The sequence below is a fragment of the Chelonia mydas genome, chromosome 5 (genome assembly GCF_015237465.2).
Source record: "Chelonia mydas isolate rCheMyd1 chromosome 5, rCheMyd1.pri.v2, whole genome shotgun sequence".
Lineage (NCBI taxonomy): Eukaryota > Metazoa > Chordata > Testudines > Cheloniidae > Chelonia > Chelonia mydas.
In genome coordinates this window covers 132,717,329-132,737,947 of record NC_051245.2, presented here as the reverse complement: position 1 = coordinate 132,737,947, position 20,619 = coordinate 132,717,329, and the positions used below count along the sequence as shown (strand labels likewise).

The following is a 20,619-nucleotide window of genomic DNA, read 5'->3' as shown; positions in this document are numbered from 1 at the left end:
TATAATCCAAGACAATGCTTTCAAATTTTGAGTGCAGAAAACTACATTGATAATCAGGGTCATCAAGCAGTCCTTATCGAGAAGAGGAGTAAGTGGGTGGTGTGGATGTCAGCGTGTGTGACAAGCAGAAATTGTGTTAATCTCAGAATGCATTATTCTGATGCTCTTGGAAAGCCTGTGTTCACAGAAGCAGCGATTAAGCAGTGTTGAAGCCTCCCTAATGCTCTCAAACACCGAAGTGTTCTGTCCTGCTCCTTGTTGAGCAGGAATTTTTCCTTGCTCTTCCCATGTGGACTCCATAGAAGGAACCTAAGAAAAGGGATCATTGATCTGAGCTGATGCAGCAAATCGGACACCCATGTGGAAGTGTGAAACGCACGGAGCCAAAGTGCATGGTGCTAAGTATGAAATGCCTGCTGAAACTGGCATTGGCAAAGTGACAAAAATGGCACAACTCTGTCTCTGGAGGAAAAACCCCACGCTAGACCCAGTCCATACAGTGTAGACTTTTTAAACGTAAGCAGCTCCCAAAATGTAATTCTTCATGTCGGAATCCATCCACTTTGAAGAGTTAATCTCCAACAGGTAAAAGCGTAAGCGACACGCTAAGTGTACAATCAATTATTAATGTTGTCAAAATGAAAAATAAAAAGTGTTCAGCATGGTTCCAGATCTGACAGAACACAAAGCGGTGGGGAGAAAGAGACTGTGCACCGCCCCTTACTGATGCGAAGCATGCAATCTGCATGGGTCGATTAACGTTCTAGCGTACAATAACAAGTCCTTGCTTCCACTGGCCATTTCCCCCGCAAAAAATCATCCCACAGGTGCGGCCACCAGTTCAGATTTACCAGTACCTTCGTTTTTTAAATTAATTTATCTGAATAACTGAACTCTTCCAGGGCTCCGTGTATTTTCAATTCCCCCGTGTAAGAAGTGTATTGCCATTTTTTAATAACCTAGGCTCAGTCACAAACTCAAGTGGCCTTTTCTTTATGTTGATCGGTGATTTTTTCCATTCAGAGAAAGTCTGGTATACCATCTTGGTTAAAAGTTTTGGCACAGACTAGTTTACTGGGTTTAGAGCCGAGTTCAAGATAAAATTACAACCACCCCCGGCAATTGTAGCACTTAAATACAACAGAGTAAGAACTTGCTTGAGGTAAAGGACAATGTGAATGGTGTTAAGGCTCAGACTGAGAAAGGAAAGTGTTGGTCCTCTAGTCACATTTTGCCCATAAACCCAAAATAGATGGCTGTTTCTGATAGAATTAGCAGCATAATGGGTTAATCATCATTAGGCTTTAGAGTCAACACTCATTTAGAACAGTATCCATCTTTCTACAGACCAACACCACTGTTTTGAGGCACTTAATTTTCTCTTTAACTAAAAGGATTGGAAATTTACTTTTGAAATTTAGCAGAAATTGGTATAATTGATCATATAATATACACACACACGATCAATTATACCAATTTCTGCTAAATACTAAAAATGTATAAAGGGATTTGGAACCAAATCATGCATAAAGGTAGTCTATTTAAATGTCTCCCACACCCATCTTTCCTCCTATTGCTCATCATACCTTGCATAATTAGTAAGCTCTTGAGAAACAGTCCTTCCCCCCAAAGTATTTGTAGAGTGCTTAGCACAATAGGGCCCAGATCCTGATTGGGGCTTTTGATGATTACTAGGAAAAAAAATTATGAAATGTAAGCTTAAACTCCGCAGAAACGGACTTAGCCATGAGAGGAGTGTTGATACACCACTCTAGCGAGTATCTGCTCAGTTCATTCTGAGGTGCTATGTAAAGTAATTTTCAAGGGTTTGTAACTCAGCTTTTTTGGATGAAAAGTTGGCCGAGTGGCGGCTGTATCTGTATTTCACAGAGATTACGTTTTCTACATTCTATCACAGCGTGAAGACGACTAGAAAACCTGCCGTGGGATTCCCCGACACAAAGCAGCCACTTTAGATAGGGGAGCATAGCAGCAGCAGCCGCCCTTTCTAAAGCAGCGGAGCTATTTTAAAGTTGGTCCTTGGTGGACTAACCCACAAACGAACATGCAAACAGTTCAAAGCACTAGTCGATCACTGCGATATTACAGTGCACATTTTAGTGCACAGTCATTGTTCTCACGTTTCCATTACACTGCAGTTTTCCTTTATATTGGAAGAAATACACCTCGACTAAAGGATAAAGAGTCATAGTTTTAAGAGTCAGCTATAATAGGAAGGTGACATCTGAACAGTATGGTGAAGAAGAGGACAATTTAAAAACCCTACTTTCCAATGACAGCTGAATAGTCTCAGCCCTTCTCTGCTTCTCGCTCTAAAGCTTACGCTGGGATTCGTTCAATGAATCTTCACTGAGCTCATTTCTGTTCAATTTTGCAATCGCAAACTAAATATTTTTATAGTATTTTAAATGTGTTAGTATTTTTAGTAACTATTACAGTCTGTTAGTGGAGTTTTCTATTGGTCTGTTTTCTTTTGTAAAATAGCTTTTTGTGAGCAAAGTAGTGAGAAAGTTGATTGTGCAGAATGATCCCTGGATTTTAGAAAAAGTGAAGAAAGTGTGAAATAAAGACTTGCCTAATAACAACTTCATTCGTGTTGTTCAGTTCTACCACCAATACAGATGGAGATGCTTCCGCCGGAATGATTAAAGGAGGGACCATTATATTTTCTGGACCCTGCTCTTTGGTCTTTTCCATTAACTGAGAGCACTCTTGCTCAACCGTTATCTTCAGATCTTCAGGGATATGGACACGATCAGTGGCATTCAGATTCTCATCAATGTATTTTGGTGGTTTAGCATAGAGGATTGCCTTTTTAGGGCTGTCACTTATCTGGTTGACAGTGCATATATCAGATAATAAGTCAAGATTATTCAGAGCATCCTCAGGAAATTTTACTTTGTATGTGTCTTCATACACCTTGGGAAGTGCGTTAGCCCAAAGACCATTGGAATACTTAAACAAAATTTCTGCAACTTTCTGTTTGAAGTCACTATTCAGAGAAGCTGATCTGGTCTCCATAACTGGCTTTAAGAAAGGATCTGCTTTTGAAGAAGTAAGGTTCTGAGATGTTCCTTCATGGTCTATGCCACTCGTCACTAAGTGTTGCATTTTCTTAGCAGGATAAAGGAGTACATCTGTATACCCACCAGTGCACACTTTTTCCACCTTGAAAAAAGGAAAGCACAGTGAGACATTGACCATTTGTAAGTAATCGAACCAAAATATTTTAAGAATGAACAACTATGCATTTTAGACAGACAATCTTAGGAAGACATCTACAGGGATTTAAGCATGAGCTATATTCTGCAATGATTTCCCTTAACATCTCCTTTTCCCTTTACAGGGGGCATTGAGCAGGAAAGCGGGACACACAGCCTTCCCCAAGTGGACACTGGATCTACTTACTACATTAGGAGGTGCTTAAAGGCAAGTTTCCTCTTCTACCCCTTTGATGGGCAGAACATAATCCAATCTACTCCAAAACTGATTTTCCCAGCCTTGGACCCGAGAGCCCATTATTTTGCATGACAGTGAAATCAGCACTGATCTGACCTCCTCGTTGGCAGTTTTGGCAGAGGACCAACTCAAGCATGAGATATGCTCCTCTGCTCAAGATTAGCTCGGTTCTTGGACTGACTTTAACTAAATCAACAAGTGCACTTTGGAGGCGTACCAAATCTAGAGTAGGAGCCTCAAAACCTCCTCAAAGCATTCCCAGGCAGCTCCAGGGTCTCTGAAATTTGTCCATTAATGAAGAATGGACTCCACTTTGTATGAGGCCCCAAGCCCCTCCACAGGGGAAGAATATTAAAATGTGCCAAGTCCCCATTGATGAGGGATCTGGCAGTGCATTTTTAGAGAGATTGGAGCCCTCTGGTGAGGCTCCTCTCTGGAGACTGACTGCTGCCACAGAGGGGAGGCCCTACCTGTGGGACTGTTGAAGAACTCATTTTCAGAAGCCCAGAGATGCCCTATGCAGGAAGGGGACTGTCTAGCCCAGAGAGCCATCCTATTAATAAGCACACTGGCATTTAGGGCAAGGAAAACCAGGAATGTAGGGAGAAGAGCCAGAGAAGAGATAGAAATGTGAACAAAGAGATTCAGAAGAAGCAGAGATGAGATAGAATTGTAGAGAAAGAAAACAGACTAAGATCACATGCGGATAGATTAACTCGAGGGATTTAAGGAGCTGTTAAAACTCCCATTTGACTGAAGCAGAACTAAATTAAAACAAAGATTAAAACAGAACTGGTAACCACTGCTATACATGCGACTTTGTACAGACTCCCACTTGAAGAACCCACCATTAACAAAACAAAACAAAAACACACCAGTGAAAGTCAGTCTCAATTCATAATGGCTGAGCGACCGTGTTGTTACTCTGCAGGCTTCCTCCATCGAATGCAGAGGCTCTAGCAGCGATCCCCTCGTGGAGCATGCTAAGTCTCCGGAAGTGGCTTGCCCATTTCTGTGAACACCTTTTTAAGGGTAGTGGTCTTAGAGGCTGTTTCCTTTACACTTGAAGTGCCAGGGAGATTTGTATTTCTATTGGAAGAATGAGGAGAATTCACACTTTTTGGAGCTCTTCTCACATTCTGGATTCCGGAAGGAAGGGAAGGTGGATGGAGTAAATCACAACAAAATTAGGTGCTATCTTTCAAAATGAATGCGGTGCAGAGCTTTGGGACCTTATACATGCTTTTCTGAGGCAGTGGCTATGGTGGCATCTTTAACTACCAGGAACTGGAGAAAATTTGAGGGGCCATCTGTAATCTGAATAAGGTGGTGTGGATGCAACAACAAACTTCCATCAAGAATGCTGAATTTTTCATGTAGAGTCATCTAAATTTCTTTATTTGGCTTTGTTTGAATGACAGAGCCCAAGAAACTTGCTGACTATGGGCAACAAAAGCTCCCAGATTCGTTAGTATGGCACTCTGACCTCATGGACTGCATTTTTGGGCTGTGAAGCCTGGGAATGAGAGACAGATACAGACACATACGCCCATCAATGCTTCTCCAAAGGTGCTTACCTTGCAGTGCTACAGGTAGGGCAGAACCCTTAGTGTGGATGTGCCGAGGCAACATACTAAAAAACCCTCCACAGTTACTAGTAAATAGCTTCTCTCTAGCATTCAAGAGTCTGATTATACAACTATAATTGAGACTGTGTGCAGCTGTGTAACTGTGGCTCTTTGAATACCTTGCCTCTGTAGATCCATCCTGTAGTGGAAGGCTTTGCCAGCCTTCTAAAAAGACCCTATTTAATAATGGGCTCTTCATTTTAGCAAAGAAAGGTACAACGCAATCCAGTGGCTGGAAGTTGGAAGCTAGACAAATCCAGAAGGGAACTAAAGGTGTAAATTTTTAACCAATGGAACAGTTTACCAACGGTGTATCTTCTATCACTGATAAATTTGTAAATCAAGATAGGAAGTCTTTCTAAAAAAAGATCTACTCTAGGAATTATTGTAGGGACGCTCTCTGGCCTGGGCTATACAGGAGGTCAGACTAGAGGACCGTAACAGTCCCTTTGGGCCTCAGAATCCATAAAAGCAATGGCAATTGGAGTTGCTTGAGCACCCCTTTGCAGAACAGTGGTTTCAGGCCTGCAGGTATAAGACTGAGCACACTCTAAGCTGTCACTGGTTTCTGCAACGCATTGAAATATCTATTACAAAGTCCCAGCTGGGAAAGAAGGCATGGGGATTCGCACAAGCATGTATTTAATTAATCTTCCTCATTCGAGAATGACTTCTGCAGATCCACATTCAATTTAACAGTACAATACAAGAAAAGGAGGACAGAGAAGCACTAATCGAAGTGTTCAAGAACTTCTCTCCCAAATGAGATGCTGAATTAAGAATAACTTTGCATGAATGGAACTCCAAATTCCATTGTACATCACACAAAGGGCAACACTCCATTAAGCATGCCTTGGAATGGAAGCCTTAGGGCCTCTCAAAGAGGAACCCCAGCTCTAGTGTAACAAGTCTGAACACAAGGTCCAATCCACTTGAACCAGAGTTAATCTTCATCCAAAAAAACATTATCTCCAAAAACTAGAGAGGGCCTAGGCAGCTTTACAGGACACCTTTCCTAAATGGAAATAAAAGCTCTGTGTTCAACAAGTTTACACAAGTCTCTAACTTCTTCAGGAAGTCTTAGATTTAGGAATGAAACTTGGTGCATAAATGGAATAAATAGTTTCCCAAGTCAAGATGGTGACTTTTCCAAACAAAGTGTTTTATGACTCCCCTCCCCCTCCCTGCATGTCCAACCCTGAACATTGGCAGAAACATTTTTTTGAACTATAATCATACCCAAAACTACTACTTATGTAAAAGAATAAATGGACACAAATCAGATGTCAAGAATTATAACATTCAAAAACCAGTTGGAGAACACTTCAATCTCTTTGGTCACTTGATTACAGACCTAAAAGTGGCAATTCTTCAACAAAAAAACTTCAAAAACAGACTCCAACGAGAGACTGCTGAATTGGAACTAATTTGCAAACTGGATACAATTAACTTAGGCTTGAATAAAGACTGGGAGTGGACGGGTTAGTACACAAAGTAAAAGCTATTTCCTTGTGCTAATTTCCCCCCTACTGTTACTCACACCTTCCTGTCAACTGTTTGAAATAGGCCATCCTGATTATCACTACAAAAGGTTTTTTTCCTCCTGTTGATAATAGCCCACCTTAATTGATTAGTCTGTTCGAATTGGTATGGCAACACCCATTTTTCCATGTTCTCTCTGTATATATTATCTTCCTGCTGTATTTTCCAGTGGATGCATCCGATGAAGTGGGTTTTAGCCCACGAAAGTTTATGCTCAAATACATTTCTTAGTCTCTAAGGTGCCACGAGTACTTCTCGTTTCTTTTTGCTGATACAGACTAACACGGCTACCACTCTGAAATAAATTAGTGCATCTCTCCCCAAAATAGATCTAGAAGCACAAAGAACGCCCTGGAGACCAGGCCTTTAAACATTAGGAAACATCAGAGTTAAGGTGACGTGTACATACTTCGCGCAGTGCTGTTGTGCATGTGTGTTATGATACAGACTCACAAGTGTGGCCTTGGGGTCAATTCCCTGCCCCCCATAGCATCAATTTCCTCCAGACTGCCAAGGGAAGTGGTGCTTTCTCCATCCCTTGATGAGATGCCTTTCTCGAGTCTGCTTTGGTCCAAAACTCGCAACTGCGCCATACAGGAGGCCTGTGATGTGTAGGGGGGCCAGATGAGATGATCTAACAGTCTCTTCTGGCCTTCAAGTCTCCAAATCTCTGCAAAACCGAGTGCGGCACATTGAGCATCCTCTGATGGTTCCACGTGTGGCCTGTGTGAACCCTTGCACGACTACTGAGTGTGTGGGGGTGACCCAGGGGGAGCAGCTCAAACACGCAGAGGAGCCGGCTCGGGGCAGGACATGAGCCCTGCAGGGCAGGGGTGGGGCTGGCAGTGACATCACAAGGGCCTTTTGCAGCACTCAGCTGATTGGTGAAAGGAGGTTGGGAGGCGGTGACCTCACAGAGAGGCCACGACAACGGCCAGGGAGGACAGGCTGCAGGGCAGGGGGATCTCAGAGACCCCCGGGGCTTTGCTGCAGGGAGTCTCCTTCTTGAGGTGTCTCCTTGAGGACTGAGAGAGAATTCAGGGTCTCGTATGTGAGCGCGAGGTGGAGCCTCTCTGGAGTTTTCTCCTTTCCCACTGCTCATTGAGCGAGAAGACAGACGTCCCTGTGGAGAAGGTAAGAGCCCCAGAGAGGTTTGGTACCACGGCAGTCTGATCCGCCCGGTGCTGGCCAAATTCTAGGCACGGAAAACACGAGGTTAAGGTGGGACAGTTTTCCTCCAGCTAGGCCTTTGTCCCTTCGAGTCTTTGGGGTTTGTCTTTTTTGGTTTCCCTTTTCCTGCTTCCCTCCCTCCTCTGGTGAGGAGGGGGCTGCTCTGTAGCCCTCATGGTGGGAGGCCTCCCAAAGAGATGGGACAGGAAGCGTGCTCTGAGAGTGATCCTCACCGGTGACCTGAGCCATCCCTGGGCCATCTGGGGAACCCTCAGCCCACCGCCAGAGTCTCCACGCTGATTGGCTGAGCAGGGGGTCTCGTGGCAGGGAGGAGATTCAGGACTTTGTTGTTCTCTTTAAGGCCCAGCAAATAAGCCAGAACCAATCATCTGCTTGGTGAATTGTTCTTCTTCTCGCTACTGATTGTCTCTGAGCCGTTCCTGGTTCTCGCTGGTGTTCTCGTGCTTCTAAAACACTTGCTGAAGAATCACTGTGAATGGTTGTTGGTCTGTAGCTCATTCCAGGTCACTTTATTCTGATCATTCAGTGTGTGAAACTCCAGACTGATGGTTGGTTTGAAAGTCAGGACACCCGGGTCCTGTTCCCAACTCTATCCCGACAGGTTGTGTGATGTAAGACAAGGCCCTTTGCCTTTCTCAGTCTTCGTTTCTCCCTCTGTCAGTTGGGGAGAACAATCCTCTCACACCTGCCTCCCGGTGGGGGGAGGCTGGGGAGCTGTGGGGACCTGTTTGAGAGCGTCACTCATCGCAGTGTATCGTAGGTGGTGTCCTGTCGGGTTGAGTCATTCCAGAGGATGATGTCGTGCAGCAGAACCCCGTTTTCCCAACCTGGCATTACGCAGCTTTCCATGTGAACCGAACCAAGGGCGCACACAGGTCCAGAAGCCGGCGATTTCTCCTTTGGCCGCTAGATGGCTCTGCAGGCTCCCACTTCCCCCTTCTTTGGTCAGCGCAATGGGGGTTAGTCTCCCCAAAAAGAACGCCCGTCTCGCTTTGAACGTTCCTTGACGTGCACCCTGTGGACTGTCGGGATACGTGTCCAAAAGTTGCAGGGCTTGTTTCATGGTCTCCACAACGACAATCTTTCTTCCTTTTAAGGCGTGACGACATTTTTGGTCAAGATCCTTGATTATTCAGGGACTTATCCAGGAAGACCGAAAGTATTTGTCCATAAGACTTGTCTGGAAGGGCGCACAGGGCTAAAGTATTTTTGGCCATAGCAGATTACTTGTCCCAAGAATGACGTCCATCCCCCTTCCAAACAAGCCCAAAATGAGCTGTTACCAGAATTGCCCGTTACTTTGGGGTACGCCCATTTATTAGGGTTACTCTTCTGGGTGGGGGGGGAGATTCTGCAATTCTGTCAATTTACTGCTTTTGTCACTTGTGTTTTCCTATGGAGCGCTACTCCTTCCTTCTGCAAGTTCCCTCCCAATGGAGCTATCCTGCAAGACCTCGGTTCCCCAGGGCTGGGGTCTTCCAGCCCCCAAATCTGATGAACATGAACAGACACACACACACACACACATTAACGTAGCATGTCTGAGAGGACTGGGGAATCAGCACTCGCAAGCTGACCCCTTATGTGTCCCGGGACTCGGTCGGCTGGATTGAACAGCAATTTAAAGCTGGTCCTCTCATATATCCTTGGCCTCAGCGGGCTGGGCTGAGCAACACCTTAATCTGCCACCCTCCTCTGCCCCCAGGTTCAGAACATCCCTGTCCCCACCTTCACCCCACAACCAGTCTGCTCGTAACCCACTTGATGAGCAAAGCCCACAGGATTTTTGGGGCTGCAGGGATCTTTCGCTTCGGGACAAGGAGCGTTGCTGCAGAGTGAATGGAGAAGCCAAAACACCCATGGAGGAGGGGTGGGGGGGAAAGCAATCAGTTTGACCATGAAAGTTATTTATTCCCAGGTAGTAACCCTACGAGGGGAGCCAAACAAACAAAACCGTTCCAAGATTAAATCTAACTTAAATTTGACTACAAAAGTTAGGGCTAGCAAACTATAACTGATCCCATAAGGCAGGGTCAGGAGGCTATACCTAGAGAGAGAGAGAGAGAGAGAGAGAGAGAGAGAGAGAGACAGATGGATCTCAGCACTCCTTAAAGCTGGAATCGATCAGGGTTCCCAGGTGGCCTTGGTAGCTGAGGGACCGGAGCGCTGGAGCCAGGCAGAGCCCCCAGCACAATCAGTCAGGAAAAGATAATGAGGAGGACTTGTGGCACCTTAGAGACGAACCAATTTATTTGAGCATAAGCTTTCATGGGCTAAAGCCCACTTCATCAGATGCATGCAGTGGAAAATACAGTAGGAAGATATATAGATATAGATATCTATATATATATACACAGAGAACACAAGAAAACGGGGGTTGCCATACCAACTCTTAGCGAGACCAATCGATGAAGGTGGGCTGTTAGCAGCAGCAGAAAAAAAAACTTTTGTTGTGATAATCAGGCTAATCTGGGGGGACTAAAACTGCAGGGCAGAGAGACCAGTAAGTGGTAGGGGGTCCTGATCCAGTCCCCCAACTTCTAGCCGCCCACCCCCTTAAGGCTGCCATTGCTGGGAGCCCCCTCCATCTGCAACTTCAACTTGTAACGATTGTAAATAAAACCTGTACAGCTGTGTGCCTTAGCGCAAAAAGTTACACACAGGAACATCAAATACATTATGAAAGAAAACATGCAAAAGAAAACACAGAGGGGAAAACCAGCTAACAAAAGCCTGAGCAGCCAAAACACCAGCCAGCTGTTGCTCCCACGAAGAGGGAACAGTTACAATAGCTCATCCTTCACATTTCTCATAGGAATTACCGGGCCCTGATGAAATTGGGGCAGATTGAAAACTGTTAAAACATTTTTAAAAGAAAAACATCCACAACTTTATTACATTTTATGTACAGCATCATTATTCATACTCACCTGCTTGACCTTCTCTGCCAGAAGAGAGGCAGACAGACTAGGATCAGGACCACCAGCTGTGCCCCCAAAAGACTGGGCTCTGGGCCAAACCTCCAAATATATGAGACCCACATCCTTCCCCAGAACAACCCGCCTAAACTGGACCAGACCCACATCCCTCCCCAGAATGACCATCCGTGACCTGGACAGCGCACCCAGCTCAGCCAGGAAGGAGAACTCTTGAAACTTTCTTTGGGTTTTCATCTACCTGCTCTTCTACCTAATTGTTGGGGGCTCAAAATATCTCGCCGTGGGAAGTGAAGACGCAGGCACTGGATTCTATCTCTCGGGAGCCCACAGCTCGCACCCAGACTGTTGCCTACGGTATTGTGGCACGCTAGAAGTGCCATTTCCAAGTGGTTCAGTTTTACAGCTCGATTTGGCTGTTGGTTTCTGGCCCAAAATTCTGAGGCCTGACAATTTCAGCAATGGCCAAATGTGGCTTGTTGCTGTAAGGGTCCGAGTCTCACTTCAGGTGCCAGACGGCCTGGCTGCAGCTCCCAGACAAGCCATCACCCAGGGTGTGTTTGCTACTGTACCTTCCCATTTCCAGGCTCCTTCTGCCTGGGTGTGTGGCTGGTCGTTTGTCTTTGGAAACTCCTGTGGAATGCAGGTTTCCTTCGAGTTCCCAAAGGATTTGTTGGACTTGGGCGTGAGTCTCCTTTAGGATGCAAGAGATCCCGGCTTCAAATTTCGACCAGGTCCTTGCCAAGTCTCCGTTTGCAGCTGACCTTGGAGGTTTTTTTCACCTGTGTTTTTCTCCTCCATCCTGCCTGCAGAGGGAGAGCTGCATTCGGGTCTGACTGTGGTGTGTTGGTCAAGGTGTAGGATTCTCACTCGGGGCGGGAGAGCGTGTGGAGAAGACCTTGGAAAGGTGAAGTCAGGGGCAGTACTTTTTCAGGTGCCTGTTTTTGTGGGGGTTTGTTTAATTTTGTTTTTTGCTGAAATTGAGAGAAATGATGTTCGCTTTTCAGCCTGAACGCTTGTTCTGTCCAGTAGCCCAGACTGCCAGCCTTGTTTCACCTGTTTAATGTTGGACAGGGACACATGAGCACCTTTGACTCTTTTGGAGCCCCTTGAGTCTATTGAAATGACCACAAAAGTTCCCACTCCCTGTGTGAGTAGCATGTGGGACTGAGGGTCTTTTTTCCTCTCTCCCCTCTAGGATGTCAGAAGCACCCTAGACAGGTGCATGGCTCCTTCCCCTTCACATGGCATGATAGTGGGCACAGGCTGAGAGAAAACAACTATCCCAGGGCACAACTGCAAAGTGGTGAAGGTGACTCGTGGGGTCGGAATCTCCTTTGGTTTATTACAAACCCGGGGTTCCTGCATTTCCTACAAAATGAAAACTGTTTTCTAAATCGCTTCTCTGCTAAGGCTGCATCTACACTCCCCCTTGTGTCGGTAGAACGTATGTCGCCCAGGGGTGTGAAGAAGCCACCCCCAGAGTGAGACAAGTTACACCGACCTAAGTGCTGGTGTGGACAGTGCTATGTCGCTGGGAGAGTTTCTCCTGCTAACATGTCTATGGCTGCTGGCTGGGGGTGGAGAGCTCCCTCCCGGCTACACTAGAGAGCTTCCAGGGGGGCAGCTGCATGGGTGCTGGGAGGTCACTGTAAGCTCCCCAGTGCAGCCACAGCCTTAGGGCAGGGACGATGCCCCCCGCGGGACTCTGGGGATACAGTCCGGGCCTGTCACCTCCAGGGCACTGGGGTTCTCTTCTGCCCAAGGCAGGAGTGAAGAGAAGTCTGTATGACGCGATGACCATTCAGAGACTGGTAAGGAATGAGCTGGTTTGAGGGAAGTTGATCTCAGTCCAGTTGCAAATGGGCAGATGTCCACAGAATAAAGACCAGCAGGAACACTGGAATCTATTGGTCAAAGCATGGAGGCCGAGGAGTGAATTGCGCATAGGGACTGGACTCCCATCCGGTCCCCAGAGCTGGTCTCAGGAAATCAGGGCTGAAGCACATTGACGGGACACCTCAGGGAAGCTTGCACAACCATTGCTGGAGCTGGAGCTATTCTGTGGCTGGATACACAGAGATTCATTCTCCTGGCCCCTAAATTCAGCGTTTCTCACTGGGAAGAAATTCAGAGTAAAATACAACAATAAAGTAAATAATGATCAATGGGAAAAAACGGTTTCTTTCTAGATGTGAAAAAGGGAAGTTCTAGCAACTGGAGGACACGTCTGCTGACCTGGAAATCAGACTTGGTTATTGGTGCCAACAAACCAGTGCTCTGAAGGAGACTCTGAGGAAAATCAAAGGCACCGAGAACGGAGCTAGGTGGGGAAACTGAGACACGCATCTGGGACTTTCGGAAGTGACAGGTTCTGACCAATTAGTTGCAATAGATGCTAACATCAAACTGAAACAAATGAGAGTGAACCCAGAAATCATCATTCCTGACTCAGGGGAAAAGGCTGTGGGATTATTCAAGGCAACAACAACAAACGGTTCATAATCTGAAGTCATTTGAATGTGGTTCATTTTACCACTAACAAGTTTCTCTGAAGCAATGAGAAATCCAGGGTCCAGGTAAAGGGAACTGTGTCCCATTCTCCAGTCTGACAGTCCAGTCATGGCTTAGTCCTGTTTCTAAATAGAGAAAAGAGTCCAATAATAAAAAACAGTTTAATAAAAGCGAGAAAGTGCGAACATTGGTGGCTAGAGCAGGGAGCTGGTGGATTCTAACTTACTGTGTGACCTTGGCCAGTTTAATTCTATCTCCATGTCCCTATCTTTACAGTGGGGAGAGCAATAATTTCAGACCTCACAGAAGGGGGTTGGTTTGATGCTTAACCACATGGCTAAACAACGAGACCCACAAATTCCCCCTGTGCTTTGAGAGCTAGGTTTGCTGTTTGAATTCTGTATTTCAGATGACTTCAGGCCTGGGCATTGTGATTGTTTCCCAGTTTCTCTGGCCTTGGAGCATTGCTGGGCTCAAAGCTGTGATGGCCGACTGGTTAAAGTGTTGGACTAGAAATCCAATAGGGTTTCCCTACACAGGTTCAAATCCTGCTCACAGCGAGGCCTGTGTTCTAGCCACACTTGCTAACCAGGGCAATACATCTCTACAAACCTCTGAGATGCTCTCAATATGCTCTGCACCCCAAGTAAACCCTGTTCTGCTCCTTGCATAGAGATGCCTGGGATGGTGCCTCACGCTGTGTCCCTGAGGGGTGCGAGGCAAACTCTCAGCTCCCGGAGCCTCTGCCACTCACCTAGTGCCCCATGGCTCAGTCCTACCCCGAGTGCTGCGCCTCTCTAGAGTGTGGAAGGAGCTGAGCAAGGGCAGCACGTCTAAGAGGCCAGGGGAGGCTGAGCTGCTGGGGGTGCGGGGCGGGTCACCCCTCTGGAGGCACGTGGGCCCATTGTCACCTTTCCAGTGCTGGAAGCGAAGCTCCAGCGAAGTGGGGGCACCACTTATGCTCTGCCTCTTCCCATTCCCCACTGCACCTCTTCCGGCCCTGTCTCCTTCCCCAAGGACCTGTTGCCCCCTGCTCACCTAAGGCAGAAAAAAGAGATGGGGGCCTGGCCCCGTGGCTCCCCTGGTAGCCCCCCCTTACAGGAAAGGGGCAGAGAGGAGCAAGCAGGGGCTGAGTGGAGTCTTGGGGGAAGAGAGAGAGAGGAGCAGGGGGCAGGTAGGAGGGTGTCGGGGGAGGGAGCGGAGAGGAGTGAAGAGTGGGGGGGCCTCGGGGGATTGGGCAGTAAGTGCCAGCGTGAGGGAGGGGCCTCAGGGGAAGACAATGACATGGGGTGGGGCCTTGGTGGCAGGGCCATGATCTAAGCGCCAGTGGCCCCCCAACTTCTAGAGAGCTTCTGGCACCTGTGTGTGAGCCTCCCCAAACAGAGCCACATGTGCCCCCCGTGCCACTGAGTGTATTAAATGCTTCCAGAGCCCTGCATGGAACAAGCACTGGGCACCTGATTGTCAGAAGTGCTGGACACCAGCAGGTCCCACTGACTTCACTTAGAGCTGTGGGTGCTTAGAGCCTTTCAAAAACAGACCCTGGGTGTGCGGAGGGGTCATTGGACACCCAGTATGAGTCTGATTCTTGTTTGCACTAAGACGACATAACACCGTTACCTTCACGGCACTGTAAAGGGGCTCGACAGTGGCATAAAGCCCTCTAGACACGGCCAGAGACAGGGAAAGGGTCGTCAGTGCGGAAGAGAATCAGGCCCAGAGTAATACAATGTGCAGGGAATATTCTGGATTCTGTTAATTACACTTTGCCCTTGCTAGAAATTCTTCCTGTATTTTCTCCATTTCACTCCCTGACTCTGTATCTCTGCCCCTTTCCCCCTGCTTGTTCCTCAGAATTAGCAGGTTCTGGCAATTAATAGCAGCAATTCTGCTGTGAAGGTTCCTTCCCCACTCTGAACTCTAGGGTACAGATGTGGGGACGTGCATGAAAACCTCCTAAACTTACTTTTACCAGCTTAGGTTAAAACTTCCTCAAGGTACAAATTAATTTTATCCTTTTCCCTTGGAATATCCACTGCCACCACCAAACTTTAACTGGGTTTACTGGGCAACGTAGTTTGGACACATCTTTCCCCCAAAAATCCTCCCAACCCTTGCACCCCACTTCCTGGGGAAGGTTTGGTAAAAATCCTCACCAATTTGCATAAGTGACCACAGACCCAAACCCTTGGATCTTAGAACAATGAAAAAGCATTCAGTTCTCTTACAAGAAGACTTTTAATAGAAGTAAAGGAATCACCTCTGTAAAACCAGGATGGTAGATACCTTACAGGGTAATTAGATTCAAAACATAGAGAATCCCTCTAGGCAAAACCTTAAGTTACAAAAAAGACACACAGACAGGAATAGTCATTCTATTCAGCAAGTTCTTTTCTCAGCCATTTAAAGAAATCATAATCTAACACATACCTAGCTAGATTACTTACTAAAAGTTCTAAGACTCCATTCCTGTTCTGTCCCTGGCAAAAGCAGCATACAGACAGACCCAGACCCTTTGTTTCTCTCCCTCCTCCCAGCTTTTGAAAGTATCTTGTCTCCTCATTGGACATTTTGGTCAGGTGCCAGCGAGGTTACCTTTAGCTTCTTAACCCTTTACAGGTGAGAGGATTTTTCCTCTGGCCAGGAGGGATTTTAAAGGGGTTTACCCTTCCCTTTATATTTATGACATCTGCCATAACACAGCAGCCTGAAACCTCAGCTCTCTCTCCCCCTCTCCTCATGCTGGACTTGAAAGAATGGGGAATGTGTCTGGCAAAGGGAGTGAAAAAGACACTCGGAAAGGGTGAGTTTTCACAGGGATTTCCTCAAGTGAGGAGAAACTTCGGGTCCCACTCTGAACTCAGAAAACCCCTCAGGGATCAAACAAACCAGAGGGCCAGTTCACCCAGATCTGGGCTACACGTGGGAGTGAGCAGGGGGCTGCTGGGACACACCCCAACTGACTGGCCCTGCCCAGGGGACTGTAGCTGAGGAGGGGGCAGACAGGCTCCCCACATGACTGACACTGAGGGAGGAGGGGGCAGCTGGACAGACCTGCAGTAAGCACACGGATTGTGAGGTTTGCTCCACTCCTGTCTCCAATGGTGCTGATGTTACTCCCTGAGCCTGCTGAGCCAGCCATGCCCGTGGGAGCAGAAAACACCGAGACACAAGGCGGGGGAGGTCATATCCTTTATTGGACCAACTTCTGTTGGGGAGAGAGACAAGGGTCTGAGGACGAGCTCTGTGGAGCCTGAAGGCTTGTCTCTCCCCAGCAGAAGTTGGCCCCCACTTTGTCTCTCTAATCTCCTGGGGCCGACCCTGCAAACAGAAAACACGGAGCCAGTTCAGTGCTTCCCAGCTGCGCTGCTCTTCCGATCAAGGCACCAAGAGCCTCTATGAAACATGGACATTGCATTTATCCAAACCGTGCCTAGTGCAGCAGGGAGAGAAGGGCTTTAAGCTGCTGCCAGCTGCAGCCCCTTCTGTGCAGGGTTGCCAGAAAACTGCCCAACGCAAAGGCAACTGTGCCTGCAGGCCAGACCCCTCCATCCCAGAATGGAGGTGCCCTTTGGTCTCTCACACAACCACAGCAGCTCCAGTCACCAGGTCCCCTCTTGGCACAGGGAGGTTCCTAAATCAGTAACACTCCCTGCCCTGGGCCCCGCGCACTTGCATGGAAGCCTGGTAGCCAGTGGCCCCACCTGATGCGACTCAGAGTCTAGGCTGTAGCCGATAGGGCTAACCTGCTTCCTTGCCTACATATCTTTTCTTATGGATTTCTTATTGCCTTATGGTCTGGTTATTTGTTTTATTATAATAGGTTATAAGAGGTTTATATTAAAGTAGTTTGATTGTAACGCCGCAAGGGACTTACAGGCCACATCCTGTCTGTTGAGCTAAGGCAAAGTCTGCATACATATGTCTGGGACCTTTCACCCAGATAGATGGTGATGAGCTAAAGCATAAGATCCACATATGATGTGTTAAAGCAGGCTGGCCGAGGGGCTTTCCTAAGTTCATACCCTTTTAAACTTAACAGGTACACCACAACTTGGAAAAACCCATAATAACCGGTTAGGACAGAAATAACAAATGTGACACCTAACCACAAAACGGCCAGGGTGACAAATTGACGTCTACGATAATAAGTTGAGATCAATAATATACTAAACTATAGGGAAAAGACACTCCAAAATTAGTGAAGTGTGGAAATGCAAATAAGGAAAAGGGGAAAAATCCCCTACCGAATATGCATCAAATATAACGGCGTCAGTGTAACGTATTATAAAAGTGGCATCCCAGCCTAGGGGCAGCGGGAGAAGGAGATGTAGTCCTTGGGAGGGGCCAGAATGATGCCACTGGTGATGATGGGGAAGGTAATGGTGATGAGGAAGATGATGGTTAACACTTCAGATTGTTCTACAAGGGATGGTGTGAGCATATGGAAGTGCAGATGTACATTCTCTATCTATCTTGTTAAGTTGGGGTGTTTGTGACTGTGCTAAATGTATTAATAAACTATATTAAATATAAAAGAGTTCCTATAGTGTGAGTGTTGTAACTGTGCACATCAGGGTTCCCAACTATAGAATAAGTTAAATAATACAGGGTCTGATTTTGGGAGAAGAACCTGTCAATCCTTAAAGTGATAACTGGGGATTCTTAAGTAACCTATATAATTAATACACAATCCAAAGATCAGGCAACAACAGGCAGGAAAGTCACATTCTAGGGCAATGGGGACTCATAAAGCCAAGCGGGGAGAGAGCGCACACTACAGACAGCAGAGGAGAGATGGTTCGGAGAGGGGAAGCAACTGGAGAGCACCTGTGAGTGCAGAGTGCCAGCCTGCCAGGTGCAGCTCATAGGTGCCCAAACAGCACGATGCAGTCTGGTCCCTGGTCAAACAGTCAGGACTCTGAACTCTGCAGTCTGAGTTCAAATCTCCATGGATTTCTTGGAGTTACAGTAGCCTGCGACAAAGCCCTGAACTCAATATGCCCAGCTCCCCTGTATCCAGTTGTGCAAGCGTGAGTCTTTTAATAGATTCATAGATATTAAGGTCAGAAGGGACCATTATGATCATCTAGTCTGACCTCCTGCACAACGCAGACCACAGAATCTCACCCACCCACTCCTGCGAAAAACCTCTCACCTATGTCTGAGCTATTGAAGTCCTCAAATCGTGGTTTAAAGACTTCAAGGTGCAGAGAATCCTCCAGCAAGTGATCCGTGCCCCATGCTGCAGAGGAAGGCGAAAAACCCCCAGGGCCTCTTCCAATCTGCCCTGGAGGAAAATTCCTTCCCGACCCCAAATATGGCGATCAGCTGAACCCTGAGCTTGTTGGCAAGATTCACCAGCCAGATACCATGAAAGAATTCTCTGTAGTAACACAGATCCCACCCCATCTAACATCCCATCACAGGCCATTGGGCCTATTTACCATGAATAGTTAAAGATCAATTAATTGCCAAAATCATGTTATCCCATCATACCTTCTCCTCCATAAACTTATCGAGTTTAATCTTGAAGCCAGATAGATCTATTGCCCGCACTGCTTCCGTTGAAGGCTGTTCCAGAACTTCACTCCTTTGATGGTTAGAAACCTTCATCTAATTTCAAGTCTAAACTTCCTGATGTCCAGTTTATATCCATTTGTTCTTGTGTCCACATTGGTACTGAGCATAAATAATTCCTCTCCCTACTTGATATTTATCCCTCTGATATATTTATAGAGAGCAATCATATCTCCCCTCAGCCTTCTTTTGGTTAGGCTAAACAGGCCAAGCTCCTTGAGTCTCCTTTCATAAGACAGGTTTTCCATTCCTCGGATCATCCTAGTAGCCCTTCTCTGTACCTGTTCCAGTTTGAATTCATCCTTCTTAAACATGGGAGACCAGAACTGCACACAGTATTCCAGGGGAAGTCTCACCAGTGCCTTGTATAACGGTACTAACACCTCCTTATCTCTACTGGAAATACCTCGCCTGATGCATCCCAAGGCTGCATTAGCTTTTTTCACGGCCATATCACATTGGCGGCTCATAGTCATCCTGTGATCAACCAATACTCCGAGGTCCTTCTCCTCCTCCATTACTTCTAATTGTTGCATCCCCAGTTTATAACTAAAATTCTTGTTATTAATCCCTAAATGCATGACCTTACACTTCTCACTATTAAATTTCATCCTATTACTATTACTCCAGTTTACAAGGTCATCCAGATCCTCCTGTATGATATCTCAGTCCTTCTCTGAGTTGGCAATACCTCCCAGCTTTGTATCATCCACAAACTTTATTAGCACACTCCCACTTTTTGTGCCGAGGTCAGTAATAAAAAGATTAAATGAGACTAGTCCCAAAACCGATTCCTGAGGAACTCCACTGGTAACCGCCTTCCAGCCTGACAGTTCACCTTTCAGCTCTGTAGTCTCCCTTTTAACCAATTCCTTATCCACCTTTCAATTTTCATATTGATCCCCATCTTTTCCAATTTAACTAATAATTCCCCATGTGGCACCGTATCAAACGCCTTACTGAAATCTAGGTAAATTAGATCCACTGCGTTTCCTTTATCTAAAAAATCTGTTACTTTCTCAAAGAAGGAGATCAGGTTGGTTTGGCACGATCTACGTTTTGTAAAACCATGTTCTATTTTGTCCCATTTACCACTGACCTCAATGTCCTTAACTACTTTCTCTTCAAAATTTTTTCCAAGAGCTTCCATACTACAGATGTCAAACTAACTCCTCCTGAAGGTCGAGACAGCAGACTGGACTTCTACATAGAGTGCTTCCGCCGACGTGCACGGGCTGAAATTGTGGAAAAGCAGCATCACTTGCTCCACAACCTCAGCCGTGCAGAACACAATGCCATCCTCAGCCTCAGAAACAACTCTGACATCATAATCAAAAAGGCTGACAAAGGAGGTGCTGTTGTCATCATGAATAGGTCGGAATATGAACAAGAGGCTGCTCGGCAGCTCTCCAACACCACTTTCTACAAGCCATTACCCTCTGATCCCACTGAGAGTTACCAAAAGAAACTACAGCATTTGCTCAAGAAACTCCCTGAAAAAGCACAAGATCAAATCCGCACAGACACACCCCTGGAACCCCGACCTGGGATATTCTATCTACTACCCAAGATCCATAAACCTGGAAATCCTGGGCGCCCCATCGTCTCAGGCATTGGCACCCTGACAGCAAGATTGTCTGGCTATGTAGACTCCCTCCTCAGGCCCTACGCTACCAGCACTCCCAGCTATCTTCAAGACACCACTGACTTCCTGAGGAAACTACAATCCATCGGTGATCTTCCTGAAA

General features: G+C 46.6%; 1 protein-coding gene, 1 long non-coding RNA gene and 1 other non-coding gene across 3 annotated transcripts in view; 1 reads left to right on the top strand and 2 right to left on the bottom strand.

Moving 5' to 3' along the window:
* The window catches only part of LOC102929601 (tudor domain-containing protein 7-like), a 36,808-nt gene extending 20,375 nt beyond the window's left edge, over positions 1–16,433 (bottom strand). The window contains exons 1-3 of the mRNA XM_037902404.2: positions 16,346–16,433; positions 15,739–15,779; positions 2,597–3,189 (exon numbers count right to left, since the gene is read on the bottom strand). Coding sequence (XP_037758332.2) covers positions 2,597–3,189; positions 15,739–15,779; positions 16,346–16,433 — 722 coding nt within the window. The remainder of the gene's footprint in view (positions 1–2,596; positions 3,190–15,738; positions 15,780–16,345) is intronic.
* On the bottom strand, positions 11,573–15,170 carry LOC122465918. Its single transcript, XR_006291062.1, has 2 exons — positions 13,314–15,170; positions 11,573–11,833 (listed from the first exon to the last, which is right to left on the bottom strand). It is a non-coding gene; the product is annotated as an uncharacterized LOC122465918 (long non-coding RNA).
* TRNAS-AGA lies at positions 13,770–13,851 on the top strand. The gene has a single exon. It is a non-coding gene; the product is annotated as a tRNA-Ser (tRNA).
* Positions 16,434–20,619: the final 4,186 nt, after the last annotated feature.